Genomic DNA, 23,205 nt, shown 5'->3' on the forward strand with positions numbered 1-23,205 from the left:
CGGGACTGTCTTTGGTGTTATGTCTTACAGGTAACGCGGATACCTGGGATTAAGGATTACTTAGCAGGAACGTGACATCCCATTCCGAAGCATGTCCACAGACCAGGATGGCAGGACAGAGGTGGGAAACATTTTTTTAAATGGCAAGAGTGAAACGCAGGCCGTGAGAAGGATCAAGCTCAGACATACCTGCCTCTCGTCCACCGGCTCTGACTGCGCAGCCTTGCACGGGACGGGCTCCTTCTGTGGCCTGGGGTGGAGACAGCACTGCCTCTGGGCCACTTGGCCCCCATCACTGACCGCCTGCCCTTCCAGGCCGTGTGCGCTCCACGGGGGGTGGGGGGAGCTCCCTGTAGTGAGGGCGCTCGAGGCTGCAGGGTAAACGGCTGCCCCCCACCCCGTAGTTGCCATTTCCCTTGGAAAGCAGAGCAGTGTAAGGGTGACTTGGCAACCAGGTTTGAACCATAGCTCTACCACGTACTAGGGCTGTGACTGAGCAAAGACCTTAAATTTGCTGAGTTTTGCTTTTTCTCATCTGTAAAATGCAAGTAATAATTACAAACTTGCAGGGAACCTGTTAGGATTAAATAAGATGTGAAATGCCTTTTGCACCATTTAGGGTCCACCTGGAAAAACCAAACTGCCCTGTGGTGTGCAAACCCCATGAGTGTATCGTACGGGAAACTGGATGCAGAGAACGTGTGACCCATGTAATGGAATAGCTCAAAAGACAAGCAGAGAATGGTTAGGCACCTGGTGGTTAGCAGCAGACTTGCCGAGAGGCTGGAAGGAGTGGGGACAGGGAACTCGGGGATTGTGCTGGTTTCGGCGAGCCCCACTGCACCCACATGGCTCCGTGGAGGACACGCTGGCAGCGCTGCTCTCAGAAACAGAGAGAGGAGGAGAAACATCTCTCCCTCCAGCCTCCATCCCTTGCATCCCATTAGCTGAACTCATCCAGAAGCTGCCAGACACGGGGGCCAGCCCGAGAAATACAGCAGCCTGCTGGACCCAACTCCCCTGGGATCTACAGGGACTGGGGGGAAGGCAAACAGTGGCTCAGGGAGTAATAGTGCAACGACTGCTGCCCTTGGCGTGTCGCCTGGTACGTGGTTGGGGAGTCAGGGGATCCTCGTCCTTCCACTCCCTTGGGTCCACAGGTCTTGTAGTTCTCTTTCTCTTCTCTTTCTTCCTTACTCCAATCTTTGAAAGGTCCCTTAGAGCCTCTGAGAGGTTAGGGAGGAAACATCAGCCTCTGCCTCAGGCCTGTATTCTCTCTAATGTTTCTTCCTACACAACGGACCTCCTTGGAATCCCTTTCTTTATCTTCATTTTCTTTTTCCTCTGAGAGAAAATAATTTATTCTTTAGATGAATGCAGGAAATGAGGACTTTTCTACAGGCCTCTCACTTCTTGCCCCCAAGGAGAACCTTCCAGATCCCAAATTGTCATCCTAAATCCAGGGATCTTAATTTACCTTAAAAGCATACATTCCATGTATTTAGTCATGTCAGGTGCTAGAAAAGCCTACCACAACTGCCTTTGGTAAATGCAACTCTTCGGAACAATAGCCATGCCTGATTAGAGGAAGACCAATTCTTAAGTAGCACCTGGAAAATCAAGCAACTTTATCCTTGATCCCTGGCTACACTTATTAGAGAGTTCTTCACAGACGTGTGTGTCTCATCTCCCTGCCGTTGGCAGGCCATCAAAACTGCGAGCCCTTGATGAGGAGATGGATGAGGAGACTGGAAACAATACAAAAATACACATGTCCTTACAGTAAACCTGGGTTTGGTGGAGAAACAGGAAGGAAGGAAGATGGAGAGCCAAAATGAGCAAGACCAGATTCCCTTCATGGTCTGGCTGCTGTCAATGATTGTCCTGAATGAAGGAATATTGAATTGTTTTCAGCATCTTCTGAATAAGGAGGCCATATACCTTCTGAAAGATTTTGAACCAAAAAAAAAAAAAAAAAAGAAACCCAAAAAGTTTAAAGATTTGACTTATTGAGAAGTAAGCCTCAGTGATGTGAGTAATTAATCTACTGTGGGCTACTCTGGCCTTGTTTTATACCATTCGAATGAGACATTACAATATAGCAAAGCCTGCTTTTCCTTTTTCTTTTTAAAGTTCAGTTGCCCCACATAGAATCTTCAAAGGCTTATCACTTTCTAAAAGCTGAACGAAGGACCAGATAACATTGGTATTATAAAATAGATGACTTTTTCATTTTTCTGTGTTTAATATGTATGTAGAAATTAGACGTTCAAGATCAGAGTAAAGACTACAATCGCCTTTTTCTTCTATTGTGAAAGTACCTAAGAAGTCCCCACACTTAGAGCTAGGCATTAGGAGAAGCATCTGTGGAGCAGGGAGTCATGGGGATGAAAGGTTATAGATAAGAGAACTCTGAGTGTGGATTTTAATCCAATTGGGAAGCTGTCAGCGGCATAATTAGAAGAATAAGCTGCGTAGGGACCATGCAGAATGCAGCCGCTAAACCACAACCTATGACAATTTAGAAAATCCATCTTTTTTAGCCTTAAAATAAAAGCTTTCCCCACTTCAAGGACTGTCTGGAGAGTATGTCTTCTGGAAACTCTGCACGAAGACCGATTTAAGATTGCCCAGAGAAGAACACAACATATTTCATTGGGGATACTTTTCCAAATTAGAATAGTGCTTCCCCAACAGTTTTTTTTTTTTTTTTTAAATCTTGTTAACTCTTCAGTAGTTTGAAGTTCTTGATTTTGTGTGGCTTATGTGTTCCTATTTTTTGAAAAGATACTTAGCCGAAGCCTAAATTCGTCAGGAAGAAAAGTCAGGAAGGTCTGACTTAGCGCCCGTAGCCACCAATTCCCAACAGAAGAGAGAGGTGACTAAATCAGCCGAGTACTGGGCGGAAGCTTCTGGACAGGCCAAAGGATCTATTACCCGGAAAACCAGCACGTGTCCGAGTAGAGAGAAGGGCGAGGAAAAGGGGATTAGAGATTCTAAGCCAAAGTAGTAAATTATATGAGCACTCTAAGCTTTCGGGGGGACGCCTGATGTTTTCATTAGTTAAATGTCGTTATTCTCGGCGAGTAGCAAAAATTCACTCAAGCTAGTGAGACAAAATAATCGAGATATTAATTTGTGATTTGCGGTTGTCCTTCAACCTCTTCTTTCCTCATTTCAAATTGATGGCCAGACATTTTTTAAATGTAGTTATTTTCCACTCCTATTTTTTTTCCAGCTTCACCGAGATACAATTGACATACGTCGCTGCCTGAATTTCAGGCATGTTGCATGAAGATTTGACTTACGCATATTGTGACCTGATCACCACAGTTAAGTTTCACTAACATCCATCATCTCATATAGATACACTAAAAATAAATGGAGGAGGGGAGAAAAAAAAATCATTTTCTCCTTGTGATGAGAACTATTAGGATTTCCTCTCTGAACACCTCCTCTGTGTATCAGACCGCGGGGCTCCCCCTAGCCATCATGCTATACGTGGCATCTCTAGGATTTATTTATCTTATAACTGGAAGCTTGTATCTTTTGGCCACCTTCTTCCAATTTCCTCTCCCTTTCCCCCACCGCTGGTCACCACACATCTGATCTTTTCTATAAGTTTTATGAGTTTGCTGTTTTGTTTTAGATTCCACCTACAAGTCACGTCATAGAGTATTTGTCCTTCTCTGGCTATTTCACTTAGCATAAGGCCCTCAAGGTCCATCCATGTTTGATCACAAATGGTACATTTTCCTCATTTTTTATGGCTGAATTATATCCCATTGTCTATTTATACCACCACTTCTTTATTCTCATTTATCGATGGACACTTGGGTGCTTCCATGGCTTGGCTACGACACATTGCTGGATCTCCAGGCTCTTTATATTTCACAGGTTCAGGGTCATTTGCAGGATGCAGACCAGTAGTTGCTTGAAGGCTTTAGCTCTTTCTGTCCTTTGTGAAAGCTTACGCTCTTTGAACAGATTATGTAAGGAAGGAGAGAAAAAGAAATGCTCTTAAGAGAGTTTAGAAGGGAGAGGATGAGTTCAAGAACGAGAGTTTTTTTCCCTCTCCTGTTATGGTGAGAGGATAGCTTTTGTGGGTCATGTTGGTAGCAGAGTCTTGCTCAGTGCTCGTGACAGTGACCTCAGAAGGGGCATAACCTCAGAGGGGATGGAACTGTGGCCACTGCTGGAGCCTAGACCGAAGGCACAAGATCCTCCAGCTTCATTAGAGTTTCACACTCGCTAAGCTGGGCAAGAAAGCCGAGCCTTGAAATCCAAAGAGAACTTGAGGGCTGAGATAACATGTATTTTAGCATTAATTCCTGCTGACTAACGGCCACTCGGTGAGGGAGACTTCCTGAAGCACTGATGTTACCCAAATCCCTGGAATCTTTGAGTGGGCGTGAGAGTAGGAGCAAAAACAAATGAGCTGAAACTCTCGCCAGCATGGTAGGATGAGGACGGGAGATGAATTTAAGCAGACTTAGAAAAGTAAGTAAAATGTGATATTTTTCATAGTTTATGGACCAACATATAGACCCACTATACTTAGGCGGAAGTGAAACATTTACCTTAAGGATAAGAGTATATTGTAATCCTTGCTTCCGTCCCCAAACCTACCTCTGCCTTGCTTACCGTACTCTAGCTGAGCTGATTAGTCCTCAAGCTGCCCTCCTCCTTTATCCCTGAGGATCTTTGTGTTTTAACTTCCTTTTGCCTGAAAAATGCTCCTTCAAATATTTGCATGACTGGCTTCTCCTCACCTTTCAGATCTTGCTTGAAATGTCATTTCCTAGGAGAGGTTATCCCTGGTCATGCTAATGAAAAGATCCTTCTCTCACAGCCACTTCTATCACAAAGTGGTTATTCTCACTTACCCTACTTTATATTCCTTCTTCGGAATTATCATAAACCAGTTAGATAGGTAGAGTGATTGATGATAGATGATAGATGATAGATAGATAGATAGATAGATAGATAGATAGATAGATAGATAGATGGAAAGGATATTATTTTTCTAGACCCGCCATGCCAAACACCACAGACTGAGTGCCTTAACAGCAGAAATTTATTTTCTCACAGTTCTGGAGGCCTGAAATCCAAAATCAAGGTGTTGGCAGGCTTAATTTCTTCCGAGGCTTCTCTTCTTGGCTGGCAGATGGCCTCTGTCTTGCTATATCCTTACATGGTCTTTTCTCTGTGTGTATCTGTGTCTTAATTTCCTTTTTCTTGTGGGGACACAGGACATACTGGATTAGTCATTGGCCTACCCATACAATCCAATTTTCCTTAATTACCTTTTTTAAAGGCCTCCAAACGTAGTGACATTCGGAGGTAGTAAGGACTGGAACTTCAACACATGAATTTTGATGGGATGCAATTCAGCCCATGATAGATAGATAGATAGATAGATAGATAGATAGATAGATAGATAGATGATAGAATCTCAGTAACTTCTGCTGGGAGAGACACTCATCTGGCCGTGGGCCTAAGGGAAGAGGTCTGGGATCCTTCTACTTGTGTTTCCCACATTTAGGGATACCTGGCATCTCTAATTCCTAAGCCTTGTGATGCTAATGGCATGAATCAGTCTGTGTCTTCTGAGCTCCTCTCATCCCCCCTCCTTTACTTCTTTCCTCTACTACTCACTTAAGAAAACATAAAAAACTCAAATCACATTAGGTGACTAGTCATACAGCTACTTCTTGCCGTCTGAAACATTGTTGGCATTTTTTACTGTCTGTTGTCTTTTCTCTTATTCACTTTATCATTTGATTTTTATACATTTTTTTCTTCCTTTATAATCATTCTAGAAGGATTTCATGATGGTGTGGAGATAATCTGCGGATGCAATGCTTTGTGGTTAATTTAGTCTAGAATCTGCTATGTTATTTTTAGTTTTGTTTAATAAGACATTAAGGTCCTAATACCTCGTTCTAAATACTAAATCCTGATGGATTCCTTATTAATTGTGCAAAAGTTCTATCACTAGTGATCAATGTGTTTATTTTTACAGGATTAATTACATAGAAGGAGTATTATCCAGGAAATTATAAACATTATATCTAACACTGGTTCTCATTTCTATGGATTTGGTGAAATTTTTATGTATAAACCTGGGTCGATACCTAACAAAATGATACCACATCACACAATAACACTTAGGTAATTAGAAAAGATAATCTGGCCCAAGGCAGCTTTTGGTTTCGGTTCTTATTACTTGCCTAGACAAACTCTGTGTAGAGTCCAACCGGATTAGCAGCTTGTTCTTCAAACATGCCTCACAGATTTCAGCCTGGGTGTATTTGTTTGGTGTATTTCTTCCTTTTTAGATGATTTTAAGTGATAATTCATCTTCATTTGTTAAAATCCTTTCCATTTTTCAAAGCCTACCTCAAAAGTCATCTTTTTTGAGGTTCCTAACTAGATGTTTTCTCTCTCTTTTGGATTTAATATTTCTATTCCTCTTCTGGCCCTTACTTGATTGTAGTCAAATTGTAAGTATATTATTCTTACTACACTAAAAGCATCTAGAACATAAAGTTTCAGTCAATTCCTCATGAGTGCCTCTGGAACTACATTTCATTTAGCAAGAGCTCAATAAAATTTGTTGATTTGACTTAAATTCCTAGGTCACAGTGACCTTAGTCGATAACTAATGGGAAATATGAATTTATTTAAATACCAATCTCTATAAAATGATTAGAAAGCTAAATCTGCTTTTAATACTGTTCTGCATCCTCCTGCCAAATTCAAACCCAACCAAAGCATTGTAAATCCAAAATCATACTTAATTTTCGTGTTACATAGGTAATGTGGGATTTGTTTTTGTTTTCTTTCTTTCTTTCTTTCTTTCTTTCTTTCTTTCTTTCTTTCTTTCCTTTTTTTTTGCATTTATAAAGATTAAAGGATAGTCTTGAAAACTGATTACATAGACTCATAAGAAAAGGTTTTAGGACAAATTTAATATAGTCTTAAAAGACCTGTCGGTCTGTTAAGTACAAAAAGACCCCAGGAGTATCTTTGGCTATTATTAGAATAACAGAAAATGAAGAAGATATCTGTTTAGGAGATATTCCTGCTAAAGCAGAATTGAGAGCAGAGAGCAGTAGTTTAAGAAGGGAAGAGAGCAGAACTAAGCAGATGATACATCTAGTAGTTTTTCCCCAAGAGGTTTTGAGTATAAAGAAGTGGCACTACCAATGTACTAAAAGCCCTTCAGGGAATCATGAAGCTTCAGTGCATTGATCTGTGCCACGGAATAGGAAATTCAGAGGAGTGAAGGTAGGTTGGCCTCAATAATTTCAGAAGAGTTTGACTTCCTTGAAACCAACACACATTTCAATATAACAAACAGTATAATTTTTCAACGTTGTACAGCATTACTGAGTGATAACCAAGGATTTCCTCATCTTGTTTGTTCTACGGCTGGGTCATCACAGCAAAAATAGAGCAACGTTTTTTTTTTCCTGCATACTGTACATGCGACCAGGCAGTAGTATGGCACACACACACACACACACACACACACACACACAAAATGATAATACAAGAAGATAGAGGATTAGGTGTTTTTAAGAATCGAGCAAAAGGAGTAGCTGACAAGCTAGTACTTTGTCACATTATATCTACTCGGTAAGGGAGTTATAGGTTAATGCCTCAAATCTGGTCAATGGTGAGTAAGTATTAATTGACAGTTATAAGCCGATCAGAAAGAAGTAACAGAAGTAATAAAAAAAAATACCTTTTTTCTATATTGTGAAAGTTGGCAAATCATGCTGCCAAAATAAATCCACAGCATGTTAGAACAGGTTATAACATCAAAAAACCCCTTGTAGTTCCTTGTTATGCATAGGGGGGCCTAGTGCACAGATTTCTGAACTCTTTTAGTCCTGTGCCCAAAGCTAATTAGTGGAAAAGCCAGGACTAGAATTCCAGCCACCTCTTCTTTGGGTTCACTTATGCTTTTTCTACTCCTCGCAGTGCCAAAGACAAACCCCATTTATTGAACAATATATGCAACAACTATTCTGATCATTTACCATAAAGCATTTTGAAGCCTTAATTTCTTAAAAATCAGGACAATTTATAACATTCTTTAATTATCTTTGTGTGTGGTGATGCATATTCATCTCGCTAAAAGGAGTAGATGATAACCAAATGCCTTCATTCATTCATTCATTCATTCGACCAACATTTACTGTGGTCCTCCTATGGATTAGTCTCACCCAAATCTATTGTTTCAGTTCATTGATAATATCCTTACCAATGGTGAGTTTTTGATACAAACAAGCACATTCAGAGAGTTTAAGGGGAAATAAATAGGGTTTATAAGGCACATTATTTAAGACCTTTTCATTGGGTGCTCAACCTATTTTCTTCCCTGGCTATAAACAATTCCTTTAACCTCAGTCAGTCATTTGTAAACCAATGCCCTTAATTCCAGAACTGTTGAGAATATAGATGCGTCATTGCACTTTCAGTCTTTTATGTGGTAAGTGTGGAGCACAGTCATTTTGTTATGAATAAGGATACAGGGAAACGAGATCGGTCTATTATAATAGATGGGATCTACTGGTTTTTAGGAAATAATGTCCTAAATATAATGTTACATAAAAATGAAATAATCTTAATGGCTATTTAACTCTCTCGCTGGAACTTGGTTATTGGGCAGCAGTCAGGAGCTTTTGGGGGGCATTCGCAGTGGATTTCTTTTTATAGCTTTCATGATTATTAGGCAAAAGCATGTCATGAGAATAGTAAAGCCATGCCTTTTGCTTTCTGAGCAGGTCTCTGTAAGCAATTTAATATGGTTCACCGAGAGAGGGTATGGTAGCTAGTCCATGTTAAGCCTAAACAAACTGCAGTAGAAATTGAAATGGTTGTTCCTGGCTCAATTCATGCCCCTGGATTAAACTGAAATATTACCCATGTCATGTAGGGATATTGAAGAGAGTTGTAATTCTGTTGGTTTCAACTAGGTACTGCCAGCAGTAACTGCCTTATGAAAAACAGTGGAAATACATTTCCCGAAGAATTATTAGTAAAAGGTGAAACTCCAACAAGAAGTGCAATTCAAAATAGTAATAAAATAAAGAATAAGGAAAATTATTTGCTATCTACAAGAATAAAATTATGGAAAGCTGTCATCAGTGAAATTACCCTCCTCATAGAATTACAGAATTGTTTAGATTTCTTTTACTGCTGCTGTTGAGTAAGCCGAGTTTACATTGTTTCCAGAGATACACACATTATATTATTTATTTCCATAACTGGTAAAATTCCAGCATCATAAATAACTTTCCCACGGCCTGTGTGGTTTTATTTAGTGTGTACATATTAATGCCTTAAATTACATTTCTATAGCACACTCAATGAGCATACTAATAAAATCACAGCCGCTTCAATGACCTTGAGACTGAACCTCAGTCCTTCACCTACAGAATTTTAAAAACACAGACATGGAGGAGGCAGCGGGAAGATGCATAAGTAATTGCGGATTCAAAGCATATGTTTATCTCTGGGAGTATTTGCTCCTCAAATGTTGTTAATATTTAAATATACATTTTCGGAAAGCAGCCATTCTCTAATAATAACTCTTGCGACCAACCTAAAATTTTGCAGGCTGCCAATCTTCCAGTTAGACCCCTTCACTGTGCTGCTCCGTCTAATAGTAATTGTCAATTGGACAATTCCTCTAATCACCAACGCGCTTTGCAGATATTCACCCCGAAAACTCATGGAACTCCCCTGCGATGTAGTTCTCTCCCTTCCTAAAGGAGGGACAACTGAGGGTGAGTGACTTGTCCTATAACTGCGAAGGAGAGCGAAGGACAGGACCGGGGTTAAGATTCTGGGACCAGCAACAGCTAAGATCAACAATCTGGTCTCGGCAAAGCCATTTTTGGATGTGGGCTCCCTAATGGAAAGTGAAATCTAGAGACACGAAGATATTAAAGACTATTTAGTTAAGTGGATTTGTACTTTGCCGGGTAGATTTCTGTTTCCCTAATTCATAAGGTTGGGATTACAATAAAAAGTAAAATGGGACCAACAAAAACTCTAATGTAATGAATGATAAGCTTTAGAAATACTGTTACAACCTGGGGTACTCCCAAAGCTCACTCCCATTCAACCCTCAGAAAATTCTTGAAAAGAACGTCTTCTCTGAGAATATTCCTATCGAGGACATTTAGGGAAGGGCAATATAGATTTTGTGGTTATCTGGTAAACTAAGCATTATCCCCAGTATCCCGTCCCCTTCTTTTAGCGCTAATGTTACCATCACAGTTAAAAAAAGTAAGCAGACGAAAAGGTATTTTTTGGATGGTTGGTTTTATACCATCTGCTGTTCTGAGGAAAAACCAAACTGAGAAAAGTATATTTTTATTTTTTACTTTTTTTATTTTTTTGAGAAAAGTATATTTTTAGAAATTATTTACATTCTACATGATATCTCTACCTTCTACAATAAAATATTTTTATTAAAAATTAGATCAATTTGTTTTTCTGATGAAGGTAGTGTCTACACTTATAAAACTGTTCACACCAATGTCATTGAACACTATGAAAACCAGAAAATTAAGGTTTGGTTACAATTTTCATAAAGCAGAGGATATGATAGAAATCTAAAAACAAAAACAAACAGAGAAATCTGTCCATTAGGATAAGACTAGAGGAAGTAGAAAAAAAAAGAGAGACATGGCTAATTACTATTCTGGGCAATTACTAGTGTACTCTACTTCCTAGAAAATTCTAAACCATAAGCTCACTGAATATTTTAGACCTAGAAGAATAGCAAGAGAGATTATCCTTTAATATGATGTTTTCATTTAATACTGCATTTCCTTGATTCTAAGACCCACATTTTTTTTTCTTATTTTAACATCGGTGAAATCGAAATGCATCCTAAAATCAAAAGTATCTTATTACTGCTGTTGGCTAATGTTTCCAAATTTCTCATAAGTATTCATCCTTGGAATTCATTAACGAAAAACCAGAATTTAGGGGACTTATCAGGACTTCCTTGAACTGTATATTCTGCATTTTTCGTAACACACTGTTTATGTGTTTTACATAATAATGAGTGACCACAGTAATAAAAAATGAATCGTTTTTCCATGATAGGGTTATAGTGAGAATTTCAGAGGTTTCCTATTAAAAAGCAACAAATGAGTGAATGTGTGGTTTGTCAATATCATGAATCAATATGTTGTAATAACCCATAAATCTCTACCTGATATAGACATTATAATAGGACACATTTATGAAGTCGAATAAAAGTCATTTAATGAAAGATTGTGCCAAGTATTCAATATTACAAGTTATTACTCTTAAAAGGAAAATGTAAAGTACAAAACATTAATTGACTCATCTGAAAATTTTGATCTTTGTTTCACAACAAATATTCCAGGTGTTCAAAATATTTCTTCCTCTTTGCACTGATGTTGATTTGATTGAATTAAGAGTTTATCCAAAGCAGATTCAACTTCTGCAAGTTTGTTAAGGTATGTGCTGCTTCATAGAAACTCTTTAGCAACAACAGCCACAACAGTATAAAACTATTTTTTCAGCTTGCCTTGATTGCGATGTTGAAGTCAATGTTGCTTTTGCTATTTCTTTTTTATTTTTTATTATTTTTTTTGCTTTTGCTATTACATATTTTAGATCAATTTCCAGTGTCGTTTCACAGTGTTCCACAACAACATTCTCATCTTCCTTCTGTTACATTTCTTTTGTTAAAATATTTGCAAAGAAGCGTACTGATTGCAAATATCCAAACACTACAAGATGCCAGTGGATACTGTGGGGAAGTATTAGAATAGATTTGGATTTCCCAGCAAAATGAACAGTACTGCAGATGTTCATAGGTCGATCTTGCTGATTCAAGGACTCAAATTTGTTAATTCATGGAACACCCACTCATGAAATTCATGTGAATATGCAGTGCTCACACTTCTTAATAATTATTTCATTGGCGAGAATGGCTTACTATGAGCTGCATAAAGGACTACGAACTCACAACTGCAAGCAGGAATGATTGATTAGTATAATTATTAAGCTTTAATTTTCACAGGAAAATTATAACATTTTTTCCTGTTTTCTCTTTTGATTTTTTTTTCACAAGATTTTGGATTCAGAAACACATATAAATTTCCTAAGGAATTTCTACATGCAAATACAGCTGTCAACGAGACAGCACGTAGGACATAGAGTTGTTTACGGTGTCCTGTGCTTTTGTAAAGAGCAGGATAATCGGAATCAGAATTTACAGAACGAGTGCCAGCAGTCTAGAGGAAAATTCCAGAGGTAATAGTACAACACTTTGGGAACTCTTCCTCTAAACTAACTGGTTTTAAGGGAAGTGTAGAGAAGGGGAGTTCCTAAAGGAAACTAGTTCTACATAATTGCAAAGCCTTCTTAAAAGTCCAGCACTGAAGGCTTTAGTTCTCTCAGGATTCTTTTTCTTTGAACTGCTGCATCAACCATAATTTTGATGGCACACAAGATGTGATAGTGTAGGGAAGAAAGCCCATCCAATGACTCAGAGTCAAGACCTGATTCCAAAGAATTGGAATATGAAAGTGAATATATTTCAGAAGAACTTCAACCAATTTAGTTTGCTTTTTTTATATAGGCATATAATAAATGATTGTAAGCTATGTGTAATTAAGCCTGAGAACTCTTTCCATGAATATTAAATAGAGTTTCCAAGTGATAAGAAATTATTTTCCAGAAGTGTAATTGGTAGTCTTTTTTTCTCTTTATTGGTACATAAAATAATAATACATGTTATAATCAATGATATCTCAGATTTAATGAAAACAACATAGATGTGGGAACTGAGACTGAGAGATTACATGACTCCCCAAACATACTTGATGTTTTGATAAATGTATATACATATATAAATATATGTACCTACTTTATACACATGAATATATGTACATATATACATATATATGTGTATATATAAGTATATGTACATACTTACATATGTAAGTCTAACATTTTAAGGCCTAATTATATTGATACACATAGATCAAGTACGTTAATTTTAACTCTTTTTTTTTTTTTTAAATTTATTTATGATAGTCACACAGAGAGAGAGAGAGAGAGAGGCAGAGACACAGGCAGAGGGAGAAGCAGGCTCCATGCACCGGGAGCCCGACGTGGGATTCGATCCCGGGTCTCCAGGATCACGCCCTGGGCCAAAGGCAGGCGCCAAACCGCTGTGCCACCCAGGGATCCCAATTTTAACTCTTAAATACTACTTTATCCCACGAATATCTCACAGTTTACCAAATCTCCTACTGATGAGCTTTTCCAATGTTTATTATTAGCAATGCTGCAATAAGCATTTATTTTAATTAACAGGACATTAGGAGCTCTGGTGACAAATCCGCCAATGTGTGATGGCTCAGACATGATAGGACTTCATTCCTAGCTCACATACAGACCAAAATGCACATTCTAGATTGGTGATGGCTTTCCTCCAGGTAGGAGGGCCTCGGTCCTTCCATCTTAAGACTCCACTCTTTCATCATATGGCTTCCAAAGTCTCTGCTTGTTTGCTTCAAGCCAGTGGAAGAAGAAGGAGCATGGGGATTATGTGTGGCTGTTTTTCATGAGGCAGGTCTGGATGTGTTGTGCATTAATTCTGCTCACCTATTGCTAGATCTCAGCTGCAGGGCCACAACTAATGATAAGGAGGTTAGAAAATGTAGTCTAACTGTATGCCTAGGAAAAGGAGGAAATAGATTTGGTCAAGCGCTGTCACTTTCTGCCACAGAATCCTTACGTATGTCTCCTTGTGCCCACTTATGAGGGTCTGTCTAGGACATGCACTTATATGTGCAACCGCTGAGTCTTAGTGAATAAATCTGCAACTTGTTTTAAACATCAAATCACTATATGAGTGCTTTGCTATTCTCACATCTTAGTCAACTCTTGAAATGATCAACTCTTAAATTTTTGCAGTTTGATAACTGCCGAGGAGTATCCAACCAACTGCTTTAATTTGCATTCTCTTAATTAATAGTAATATTGAGGATCTTTTCATGACTGTTGGTTACTCGGATGGCTTTCTTCTATAAACTCCCTGTTTCTATCTTTTGCTCACCTTTATAATTTACTTTTGTGTAGTATTTGTTTTTTATATATTCTTTTTTTTTTTTTTTTTAAGATTTATGTATTTATTTTAGGGGCGGGAAGGACATAGAGAGAGAATCTTCAAGCAACTCTCCGTTGAGTGTGGAGGCCAATGCAGCACTGATCCCATGACCCATGAGATTATGACCTGAGAAGAACCAAGAGCCAGACACTTAACTGACTGAGCCACCCAGGTCCCCCTGTTCTTGACATAGTCCAGATAACAATCCTTTGATGAGAATTTGCAAGGCAAACATATTCTCCCAATGGTGGCTTGTATTATCATTTTGTTTGCCTCTTGACATACAGAAGTTGGTCTTAATGTACTTAAATTTATTCTTTCCTTTATGCCTTTCTGTGTCTTGTTTAAAAAATTAACAAATATGGGATGCCTGGGTGGCTGAATGGTTGAGTGTTTGCCTTGGGCTCAGGGCGTGATCCTAGGGTCCTGGGATCGAGTCCTGCTTCTGACTCCCTACAGGGAGCCTGCTTCTCTCTCTGCCTATATGTCTGCCACTCTTTCTGTGTCTTTTCTAATTAAAAAAATAAAATAAATAAATAAATAAAATATTTTTTAAAAATTAACAAATATGTCTACATCTTTTTCTATATGTTTTAAAGCTTTGCTTTTTATATTTAGCTTTAAACTCAATATAAAATTTATTTTTAGTTAAGTACGAGATAATGTTCTAACTTTCTTCCATCTGGATGGCCAATTGTATCAGCATCACTATTGAGTTTTTCTTTCTCAACTCTTCTGTGATTATATTTGTATGGTATATATTTCCCATATATACACCAGAATCTATTTGTAAGTTCTATCCCATTGTAACCAAACCTTAACTCTCTGGGTTTTATAGTGTTCAGTATTAGTTTAAACTATGTTACAAGTATATACTACATTTATAATAAAAACATATGGATCTAAATTTTTTTTAAAAAATTAGTGCAGCATGTAAGTTTATTCTATTATTTGGAAAATAAACTGTTTTCTTATCTCCAATTTCTAGAGTCAGCAGAAGATCCTCAAATTAAGATTGAGTTTCAAGGCAAAGATTATATCAAATGCATGGACATTATGAATCAACTGGTGAAACAGGCCAAACTGAGGAAGCAGAGTCAAACCTTTGTGAAGACCTTTCTAGAAAGCATAAACTCAAGTCCCATGGAGGCTTGATGGGCCCAGAAACTGATTAAATAGAGAGGCAGGTCTAAAAAGGAATTGTAAGTGTGGCCTTGACAAATGGAGTTAACTTGCATCAAATATGTAGATAATGCATAAAGTTCTGAAGACAGAACCAGTCTGAGCCAAAAGAAACAGACTTTTAGAGACTTGTAAAGGACTTTAGGCCTTCAAATTTCTACAAGCAAGGAGTAGGCTGAGAAGACTGCTGAGCAATCAAAAAAGAGCATGTTTTCCAAAGCCTTCATCAGAAGTGGGCAACAAAGATGATGGATGGTGATGTAGCTCACAGAAGGCGCAACCAAAGTCTGTGGATAATAACCAACTGGAGATGCTCTCTGAAACATAAGTGGAGCAGAATCAGAACCTGGTCAACAAATATTTCCTATGCCAAAGGAGGGTGAGTTGGCGGCATTTGATCAGTTGGATTTCTAGAACTGCTATTGGAGCAATAGCTGCCTTGTGATTAGCCTGTCCCTGGTCCACGGATATTGGGTACCTTGCATGGGGAGGAGGGGAAAGATAGAGGGGTAACTTGTTTTTTTTAAGTTCCTAGGTCTCTGGATTAAGAGAAATTGCACTTAGACCTGATGTAGATCATAAGAACCTCAACTTTGAGCCTGATGCCATGATTGGATTAGACTTTTTAAGAGTGCTTGAGGTAGTCTGAATTATCGGCCTCTGCTCTTTATTTCTTGCAGCATGCCTCATCATGGGCAGAGTATATATCCTTACTCTGACTTTGCGCTTGGCCGTATGACATTTACATTTGACCTCTTACATATCTATTTGCATCATGAGAAGAACTTGTTCTAGTGGCTTCTTCCCCTCCCACCTGGGCCCTAGAATGAACATATGTGCAGCCAAGGCCACACGAAGGAAGCAGGACTGCCCAGCTGAGCCCATCCTAGACCAGCAGAGCTGATTCAGTTTGTCTGTAGATCCTTAAAAATATACAATTTTTTTTAAGGCAGCAGTTGGCAAACTTTTCTTTAAAGGAGCAGATGATAAATATTTTGGGTGTTGTGGGCCATGTGATCTGGTTGTCTGTAGTACAAAAGCAACCATAGACAATCCATAAATGAGCATGGCTGTGTTCTAAGAAGACTATGGACATAAAAATTTTAAATCCATAAAATTTTCACACATATAAGATATTATTCTTATTTTGATTTTTTTCTCAACTATTTAAATACATAAAAACCATTCTTAACTCACTGGCTATAAAAAAAAAAAGTGGCAGGTTGGATTTGGCTCCTTGGACAAAAATGGTTTGTTGACCCCCACTTTAAGGTCAGACGGGACACACGCCACTCACACCAGTCTTCACGGAGCCACTTTGGCCCCAGCTGCTGGGAGAGCCTCCAGCGGCCAGCTGCCTCAGTTTTATAGTCTGGCCTGAAATACTCTTTACCACCCCAAGGTGGATCATCTATAGCCCATCACAGCAAATATTCTGAAAAATCCTTTATAGACACCACCACCCTCTTATCAAAGATTCACTTCTGATAGTAGCTGTTCAAACTTCATCTGCCCTCTTGTACTCTTTTTCTCTCCCTGCCAGCTCCTAGGCCCTTTAATTCCCACCCTTGTACCCCAAGTTATTTGTTATGTAAAACTATTTATTCCCTTATCATTTTTTATTCCATTTTCATTTTATCTTTCATCTCTGATAAGCAAAACCCAAATGCTCTCTGTGGGACCTGCCCTCTTAGAAGGTCAGGTACTTCGGAAAATGTACATATTTAATCATCTACCGAGGCACACACAGTTTTTTATGCCAAAAATATTACTACTCAATGCTGTAAGGGTATTCTTAAAGGCAATATTGTGTTTCAAACACTTTCAAAATGTAGTATTTCATACAGACAAGAATAAACAAGAGGCTGGACTGTGTCTCCCCCTGCCCCCCCATCATGGAACAAGAAGAAATGGCCCAGTAATGGATGAATCATAGTTAAATGAAAGCACAAACCCAGAAATTGTTAAAGTGTGATTCAGCACTACAAGTATTTTCAACTCCATTTCGGTAGATACTGACATTTAAACTGGGAATTCACTGTGACAACTACAGCAAAGCACTATTAGGTTACACACATCTGCACTTGCTCAGATAAACGCACTGACCAAACTCCCTAACTCCCTTTAGAGGGATAAGGAAGCCCATTAATGGAAACTCATCACTGACCAGGATGGAACTGGTTATCGTTTGTCAAGGACAGGTTATAACATATCCCTTGGTACCTACAGCTATTTGACGTGCTTGTGGTATTTCAGACTGTGGAATATATTTTCTGGTCTAAAATCCAAATAAAATATAGGACAAAATCAGGCTTTCGCTATTTTCTTTTCTCCAAACTTCCCTTGTAAAAATTTAATCTGAGACTTTTTTTGCAGAATATTTTCTAGGACAAAGATATGGATCAGGACATCAACCCCATGGTGGTCAAGTTTGATTAATTCTGACCAAAACTTTAGAGGGAGAGGGAAAAAAAAAAAAGAGGAGAAATCAGAGGGAGCGGGAGAGAGGCCATAAGGCCTGAGGGAGGGCGAGACAGGGAGGGGTGAGGGGAACCAGCGAGGAGGGAGAGGCAGGGAGCCAGCAAAGGCAGGGGTGGGACTTACATTAGAAAATGAGGGTTAATTTCTCCCGAAATCGCCTGGATAGAGAGGAAAGAAGGAGCTGTCTCAGTTCCTGCCTGATGGAAAAGACTTAATTAAAAATTTTAAAACTGCTGAAAGTGCTGTTTTATTGGCATAGTAGCTGTTTCCATGTTAACGGCACTTCTGAATTTTAAATAACAGCCGTTTTGCCTCTAGTTTGGAGGCTCTGGAACAGGGATACATTTATTAAAGTTCAAACAGGAAGATGGCCCAGAGATTGGAGGCCGTGACAGTTCCATGTTACCCGCCAGCTCTCACCAGGTGGTCTATCAGAGGGGTGCAGGGTCGCTGCTGGGCGGGGTAGACGGGACACACGCCACTCACACCAGTCTTCACGGAGCCACTTTGGCCCCAGCTGCTGGGAGAGCCTCCAGCGGCCAGCTGCCTCAGGCTCATGCCCTGCCAAGGCAGCCCACCTGCCCTGGGTGGCCGTGGGGAGGGGCCCAGGGTCCCCGCACTTCAGCCTCGGGCAGAGCAGCTGCGAAGGGCAGGAGCTCCCCAGCTCGCTGGAACGTGGAGGCCTTCTCGCCCAGATCGCCTTCCACTTTTTCCCCCTGCCTCTCGTGTTTCCTCCCCCTACTTTCCAGAGGGCGGATCCCTGATCCATATCCTGTACCCTGCTCCCTGCATCTCGGTGTCTGACTCCAGAGAAGCCAGCCTGCAGCCCTCGGTTCAGGAAAACCAGTGTTCTGGTTGGCTTGTGACGTCTGCTGCGGGCACGGATGAGCACGCTTTGGCAGGGCTGTTCGTCTAGACTCGAACCATCAGCGTGGACTGATCGGCAACTTTCTGAGCCTGACAGTCAACATCAAAGGGAACATGGGAATCCTGGGGGGGCAAAGCCCAGAAAGATCCAATTCTTTATTCATGAAGCCTTTACTGATACTCGCTCCATGCCAGGGAACATCTAGTAGTGGTACCAAAAAAATGAGAATATCCTTTAGTAGAGACGCCTTGAGACTTCTTCGAGAGGGGTGAAAGCCTGAAAACAAAGCAAAAAGTGCCAAGAAGGGGACGCCTGGGGGGCTCAGCGGTTAGGTGCCTGCCTTTGGCCCAGGGCGTGACCCTGGGGTCCTGGGATCGAGTCCCCCCATCGGGCTCCCTGCATGGAGCCTTCTTCTCTCTTTGTCTCTGTCTCTGTATCTCTCATGAATAAATAAAATCTTTTTTTTAAAAAAAGTGCCAAGAGAAGCTGGGAAGAGGAAATGAGGCGGATTTGTGCACCTGGGAGCCCGGGCAGGCCTGGGTTGAGCGGTGTGGCAGGTGCAGGGGTGAGGTGAGCGGCGGGGGCCTGGCGGGGGCCTGGCGGGGGTCAGCAGGGGTCAGCTTGGAACGGGCCAAGCCGGTGGGCGCCCTCGGAAAGGGGAGCAGCTCTGCACCCAGGCCCACCATCTGGGATGTGCGGGGGGGCTTGGGCCGCTGTGGACTCCAGCCCTGCCCGAGGTGCTCGAGGCCTCGTCCCTGTGGCCCTTTGTCCCCTCCAGGGGGCCAGTGTCTCAGGGGCTCCTTGGCCGGGAGCGGTGTTCCTCCACCTGCAGAAGGGATTCCTGCTCCCTGGGGTGGGGGTGGGGCGTATCTCAGTCCTGGGCCTGGAGTCTCAGGAAAGGGCTGAGGATCCCATCAGGAGGGGAGGGGGCTTCAGGTGGACAGAGGCTGGGGGCGGGGGGTCCCAAATAGATGAGTAACATACCCCCTGCGAAGTCCGATTTCCCCGGTAGCCCCCCTCTGTTGCCCCAGAACTTCAGGGAAACTGCACAGCAGGGTGTCTGGGCTGCACCACAGGTGACCCCCAGGGTGCCAGCCAGCGGAGTTGGGAAGGGCCCTTGGCCTGGCAGCTGCCAAGGGACACAAGCAGGGGCCTGGCCACGCTCCCTGATCTGTCCGGGTCTCGGGAGCCCTAGGAAATCCCATGAACGCCTCGCAGTTGGAGCCCAGTGCAGATAGAGCGGCCAGCCCCAGTGAGGGGTGGGAGGGGAGGGGATGGCCCATAAGCCAGGGCCGGGGTGGGAGGGCCAGGTGGGAATGCACGACAGTCCCAGGATCCCCAGCAGGAAGGAGGCCACATGAGGCCCACCGTGGCAAAGGGGCCGTCCCCGACTTCCACAGAGCACTGACTTCTGCCTCGAGACCCTTCTCCCAACACTGTCCCCAAGAGGAGCATAGCTCCCTGGGCTGGAGACGACTGGGTGCTGGGAGGGCACCTGAGACCAGATAGACCTGGGCTGCAGGAGGCACAAATGCCCTCAGGGAGTGCTGGGCTGTCCCCCAGACACGGGAGGCAGAGGGTGGCAGAGCCCAATGGTGTGGTCAGGGAAAGAGTGTGACCCATGCGGGAGACCCAGTGGTGCAGGGCGAGGCAAGGGTACAGGCAGGTGCCGACATGAGCGAGGAGTGGGACGGGGTCCGGGCCCTCACCTGCTTCTGTGACTGTTTGGGGAGACAGTGGTGTGAGACGTCAGTGAGGGACGCTGGTAAAAGGACCAGAAGGAAGAAAAAGAAGACAAAGAATGAGCTAGATATGGGGAGAGGGTTCCTATGTGGGGGTTCGTTGTCCGGTGGTCTGGTAAAGTGTTTGGGTGGAGAAGACACCAGTGGCTGAGCGCCGTGCACCAGGCACACTTGGGACAGGTGGCCGATGGAGAGTTAGCATTCAGGCTGAGAAAGAATAGGAGCCTGGAAAATACTGTATTTAAGGAAAAATTGGAGGCAGTGGGATGAAGAGGATGCAGAGAATGTGGGGCAAAAAACCATGGGGGGGAAGGGGGAGATGTAGAGATGGGCATCTTGTAGAGTTGGGGGGATCGTGACCATCCTGGGAGGGGAAATAGTAAGGGTGAGGTCACCCCTGTGCCATGAGGCGAAGGACCAACGAAGTGGCCTCTGACCCCAGAGCCTGCGCCCATAGGCCGGGAGCCACCCAGAGCGCCAAGAGTACTACAGGCGACGACCCAAGTCCTTGCCGTTGCCTCACACGTCGCAACCCAGAGGAAAGATGTGAGGAGTCCGCTCCGGGGGGCACGACAAAGGGAAAGTCGGAGCCTCAGAAGCGACTGTAGTTAAGGGCAGAGGGAGTGAGGGCCGTGCCCTTGGGGTGCCTACTCCGTGGTCCCCCGTCCAGTGTCCGTATTAGGCTCACGACCGCGCTCGAGGCAGAGGACAGGTGGAGTTTGGAGAAACCCTTCCCATGGGGCTTCGTCAGGATCCTCGTGCCTGAGACCCTCCTGCCTGAGATCTGCAACTCAACCTCCTCAAGGCACCAGGCCTGAGAAGTCTCCTTCCAGTTGGGGAACCCGAGGGGCCGCCCAGCAGAGGCCGTCGTGTCCAGGCGGGGAGTCCCCGGACAGGGCCACCCGTGCTCCAACTACCCAGCACTGCTGAGGGCGGCTGCGCAGCTGTTGGGCCCCCCGAGCTCTCTAAGACTGTTCTTTGACTCGAGTGTCTTTCTAGGTGAAGAGAAGGACCAGCCACCTCTCTCCTTTGTCCCTCTCCAAACCCAGCCTCAGCCAGCCACGCCTCAGGGGGCTGCTTGGAAGTCTAGCTTCAGGCTCCTGCGAGCTCCACCCCCCTACCCCACCCTTAGCCCACCCCCCTACCCCCCACCCCATAGCTTCTTTCCCGGGTGGGATCCAGGAACTGTAGCTACTCCACCAACACGCCACAACTGGGCATGGCACTCAAGAGTCAATCCCATTCTGCCTCCCTCCAAAGGGTAGATCTTTCATTTTTCCTCAGAATTAAGAAAATAAATCAATGTCATATTTTTCTTGTTTTATCATGCATATGATAAGGAGGAAAACAGGATCTACTGAAGAAGAACATGCAAATATGTGTGGTTTATAACGTGGAAAACGGAGTTAAACGAACTCGGCTCTAGTGGCCCCTGAATAATATTCACTTTTCTTGCAAATGGTGTTTAACTGATCTGGTTTTCGAACTACACAAAAGCAGAATTAATTAATATTTTCTCCTCTTTTTTAAAAAAATTGGCTTTGTTTTCCAACACGAATGAGACATTTGAATCTATTAATAAGTGGAAAATGTAAATGTTATTATTAGCATAAACTAAGCAAAACTGAAACTCTTATAAAAGATGCTACTTAAAGATGCAAGAGAGCTGCCTGATAAAAATCAATCAAAATAAGTCCAGAAGTGTTTCTTCTTGAGAAAAAAAATAATGTAATTGGTAATTATAGAGCCAGAATAAAAGAGAATAGCTACTCTTTAAATAGTTGATTAAGGTTCAATGACTTTCTCTATGATGCTTTGAAAAAAAGTACTTAGTAGGTAAAGGAGGAGACCTTCTAGGATAAACAAATGGAATTAGGTAAAGATGTTTTCTCGTTTATAACCAGGGAGGGGAAATCTCATCCTCTCAACCACGCACGTTACGAATAGTTTCACTAGAAAACTGAACTAAATATACTATTTGCAAAGATTTCGTGTTTCAGATAGATGTTTCCTTTTCCAAAGATCACATTTTTGTTTGTTTGTTTATTTGAAGGCACCATCAATGAATTCTTAGGAATTCTGTCCTGGAATTTCTTATGATGTCTTAAGAGACAACATTCAACTTGTTTTCCAGATCTTTCCTTTAATTCATTCATTTACTCTACCAGTATTTACCGAGCACCACAATGTTCTAGGCACCGTGTTCAAAACTCTAAGCGAGCAACCCCCCATCTTAATTTTGTGTTATGTGAAGAGTTGAGTGAAAACATGTTTTCTCTCATAATCATGCAAGGATACAACTTCCTTTTATCTCTTTTCATGCTGAAATTTTTTTGGCATAAACATATTTTCACTTTTGACAAAAGAAAATTAGTTTAATTCTCACCACTGACAACAAATCTAAAGGCAGCTTTTTAAGTTCTTAAGTTTGATTATCATTTGCTTTGCTTTGCAGGGTGCGCAGCACTAAACGGGAATCTACTTCTCTTCCTCTCTTCTTGCCACCCTGTACACTATTCCCGCTGCTCTCCTTCCTAGAACCCTTGACAAGAACTCTTACCTGACTAAATCCAAGCAAACAATCTTATCGACGAACAGAGACGGGGTCTGGTTAAATACATTAATGTCTGTAGTGTATCGTAGAGAACTTGACAGGCGCTATTGCTGAGTTCACCTTAACCATGGCCTCCTTGGACCACTGGAGACCAAGTCAGTCTTACTCAACTGAGAGCAAAACTAAATTTAACTGA

General features: G+C 41.9%; 1 protein-coding gene across 12 annotated transcripts in view; it reads left to right on the plus strand.

Annotated features, from left to right (window-relative positions):
• LOC144318267 (uncharacterized) overlaps positions 1-16,310 on the plus strand; it is a 158,306-nt gene extending 141,996 nt beyond the window's left edge. For 7 of the 12 annotated variants that reach the window (XR_013384083.1, XR_013384081.1, XR_013384084.1 and 4 more), the window contains 4 exons: positions 31-121; positions 3,239-9,803; positions 11,423-11,516; positions 15,171-16,310. Coding sequence is in view for 1 of the 12 variants with exons in the window: in XM_077905034.1 (XP_077761160.1) it covers positions 108-121; positions 9,634-9,803; positions 15,171-15,337 (351 nt within the window). In the remaining 11 variants the exon portion in view is untranslated. The remainder of the gene's footprint in view (positions 1-30; positions 122-3,238; positions 9,804-11,422; positions 11,517-15,170) is intronic. The other 5 variants (XR_013384082.1, XM_077905027.1, XM_077905034.1 and 2 more) reach the window with 5 other exon arrangements.
• Positions 16,311-23,205: the final 6,895 nt, after the last annotated feature.

The sequence above is a fragment of the Canis aureus genome, chromosome 8 (genome assembly GCF_053574225.1).
Source record: "Canis aureus isolate CA01 chromosome 8, VMU_Caureus_v.1.0, whole genome shotgun sequence".
Classification (NCBI taxonomy): Eukaryota; Metazoa; Chordata; class Mammalia; order Carnivora; family Canidae; genus Canis; species Canis aureus.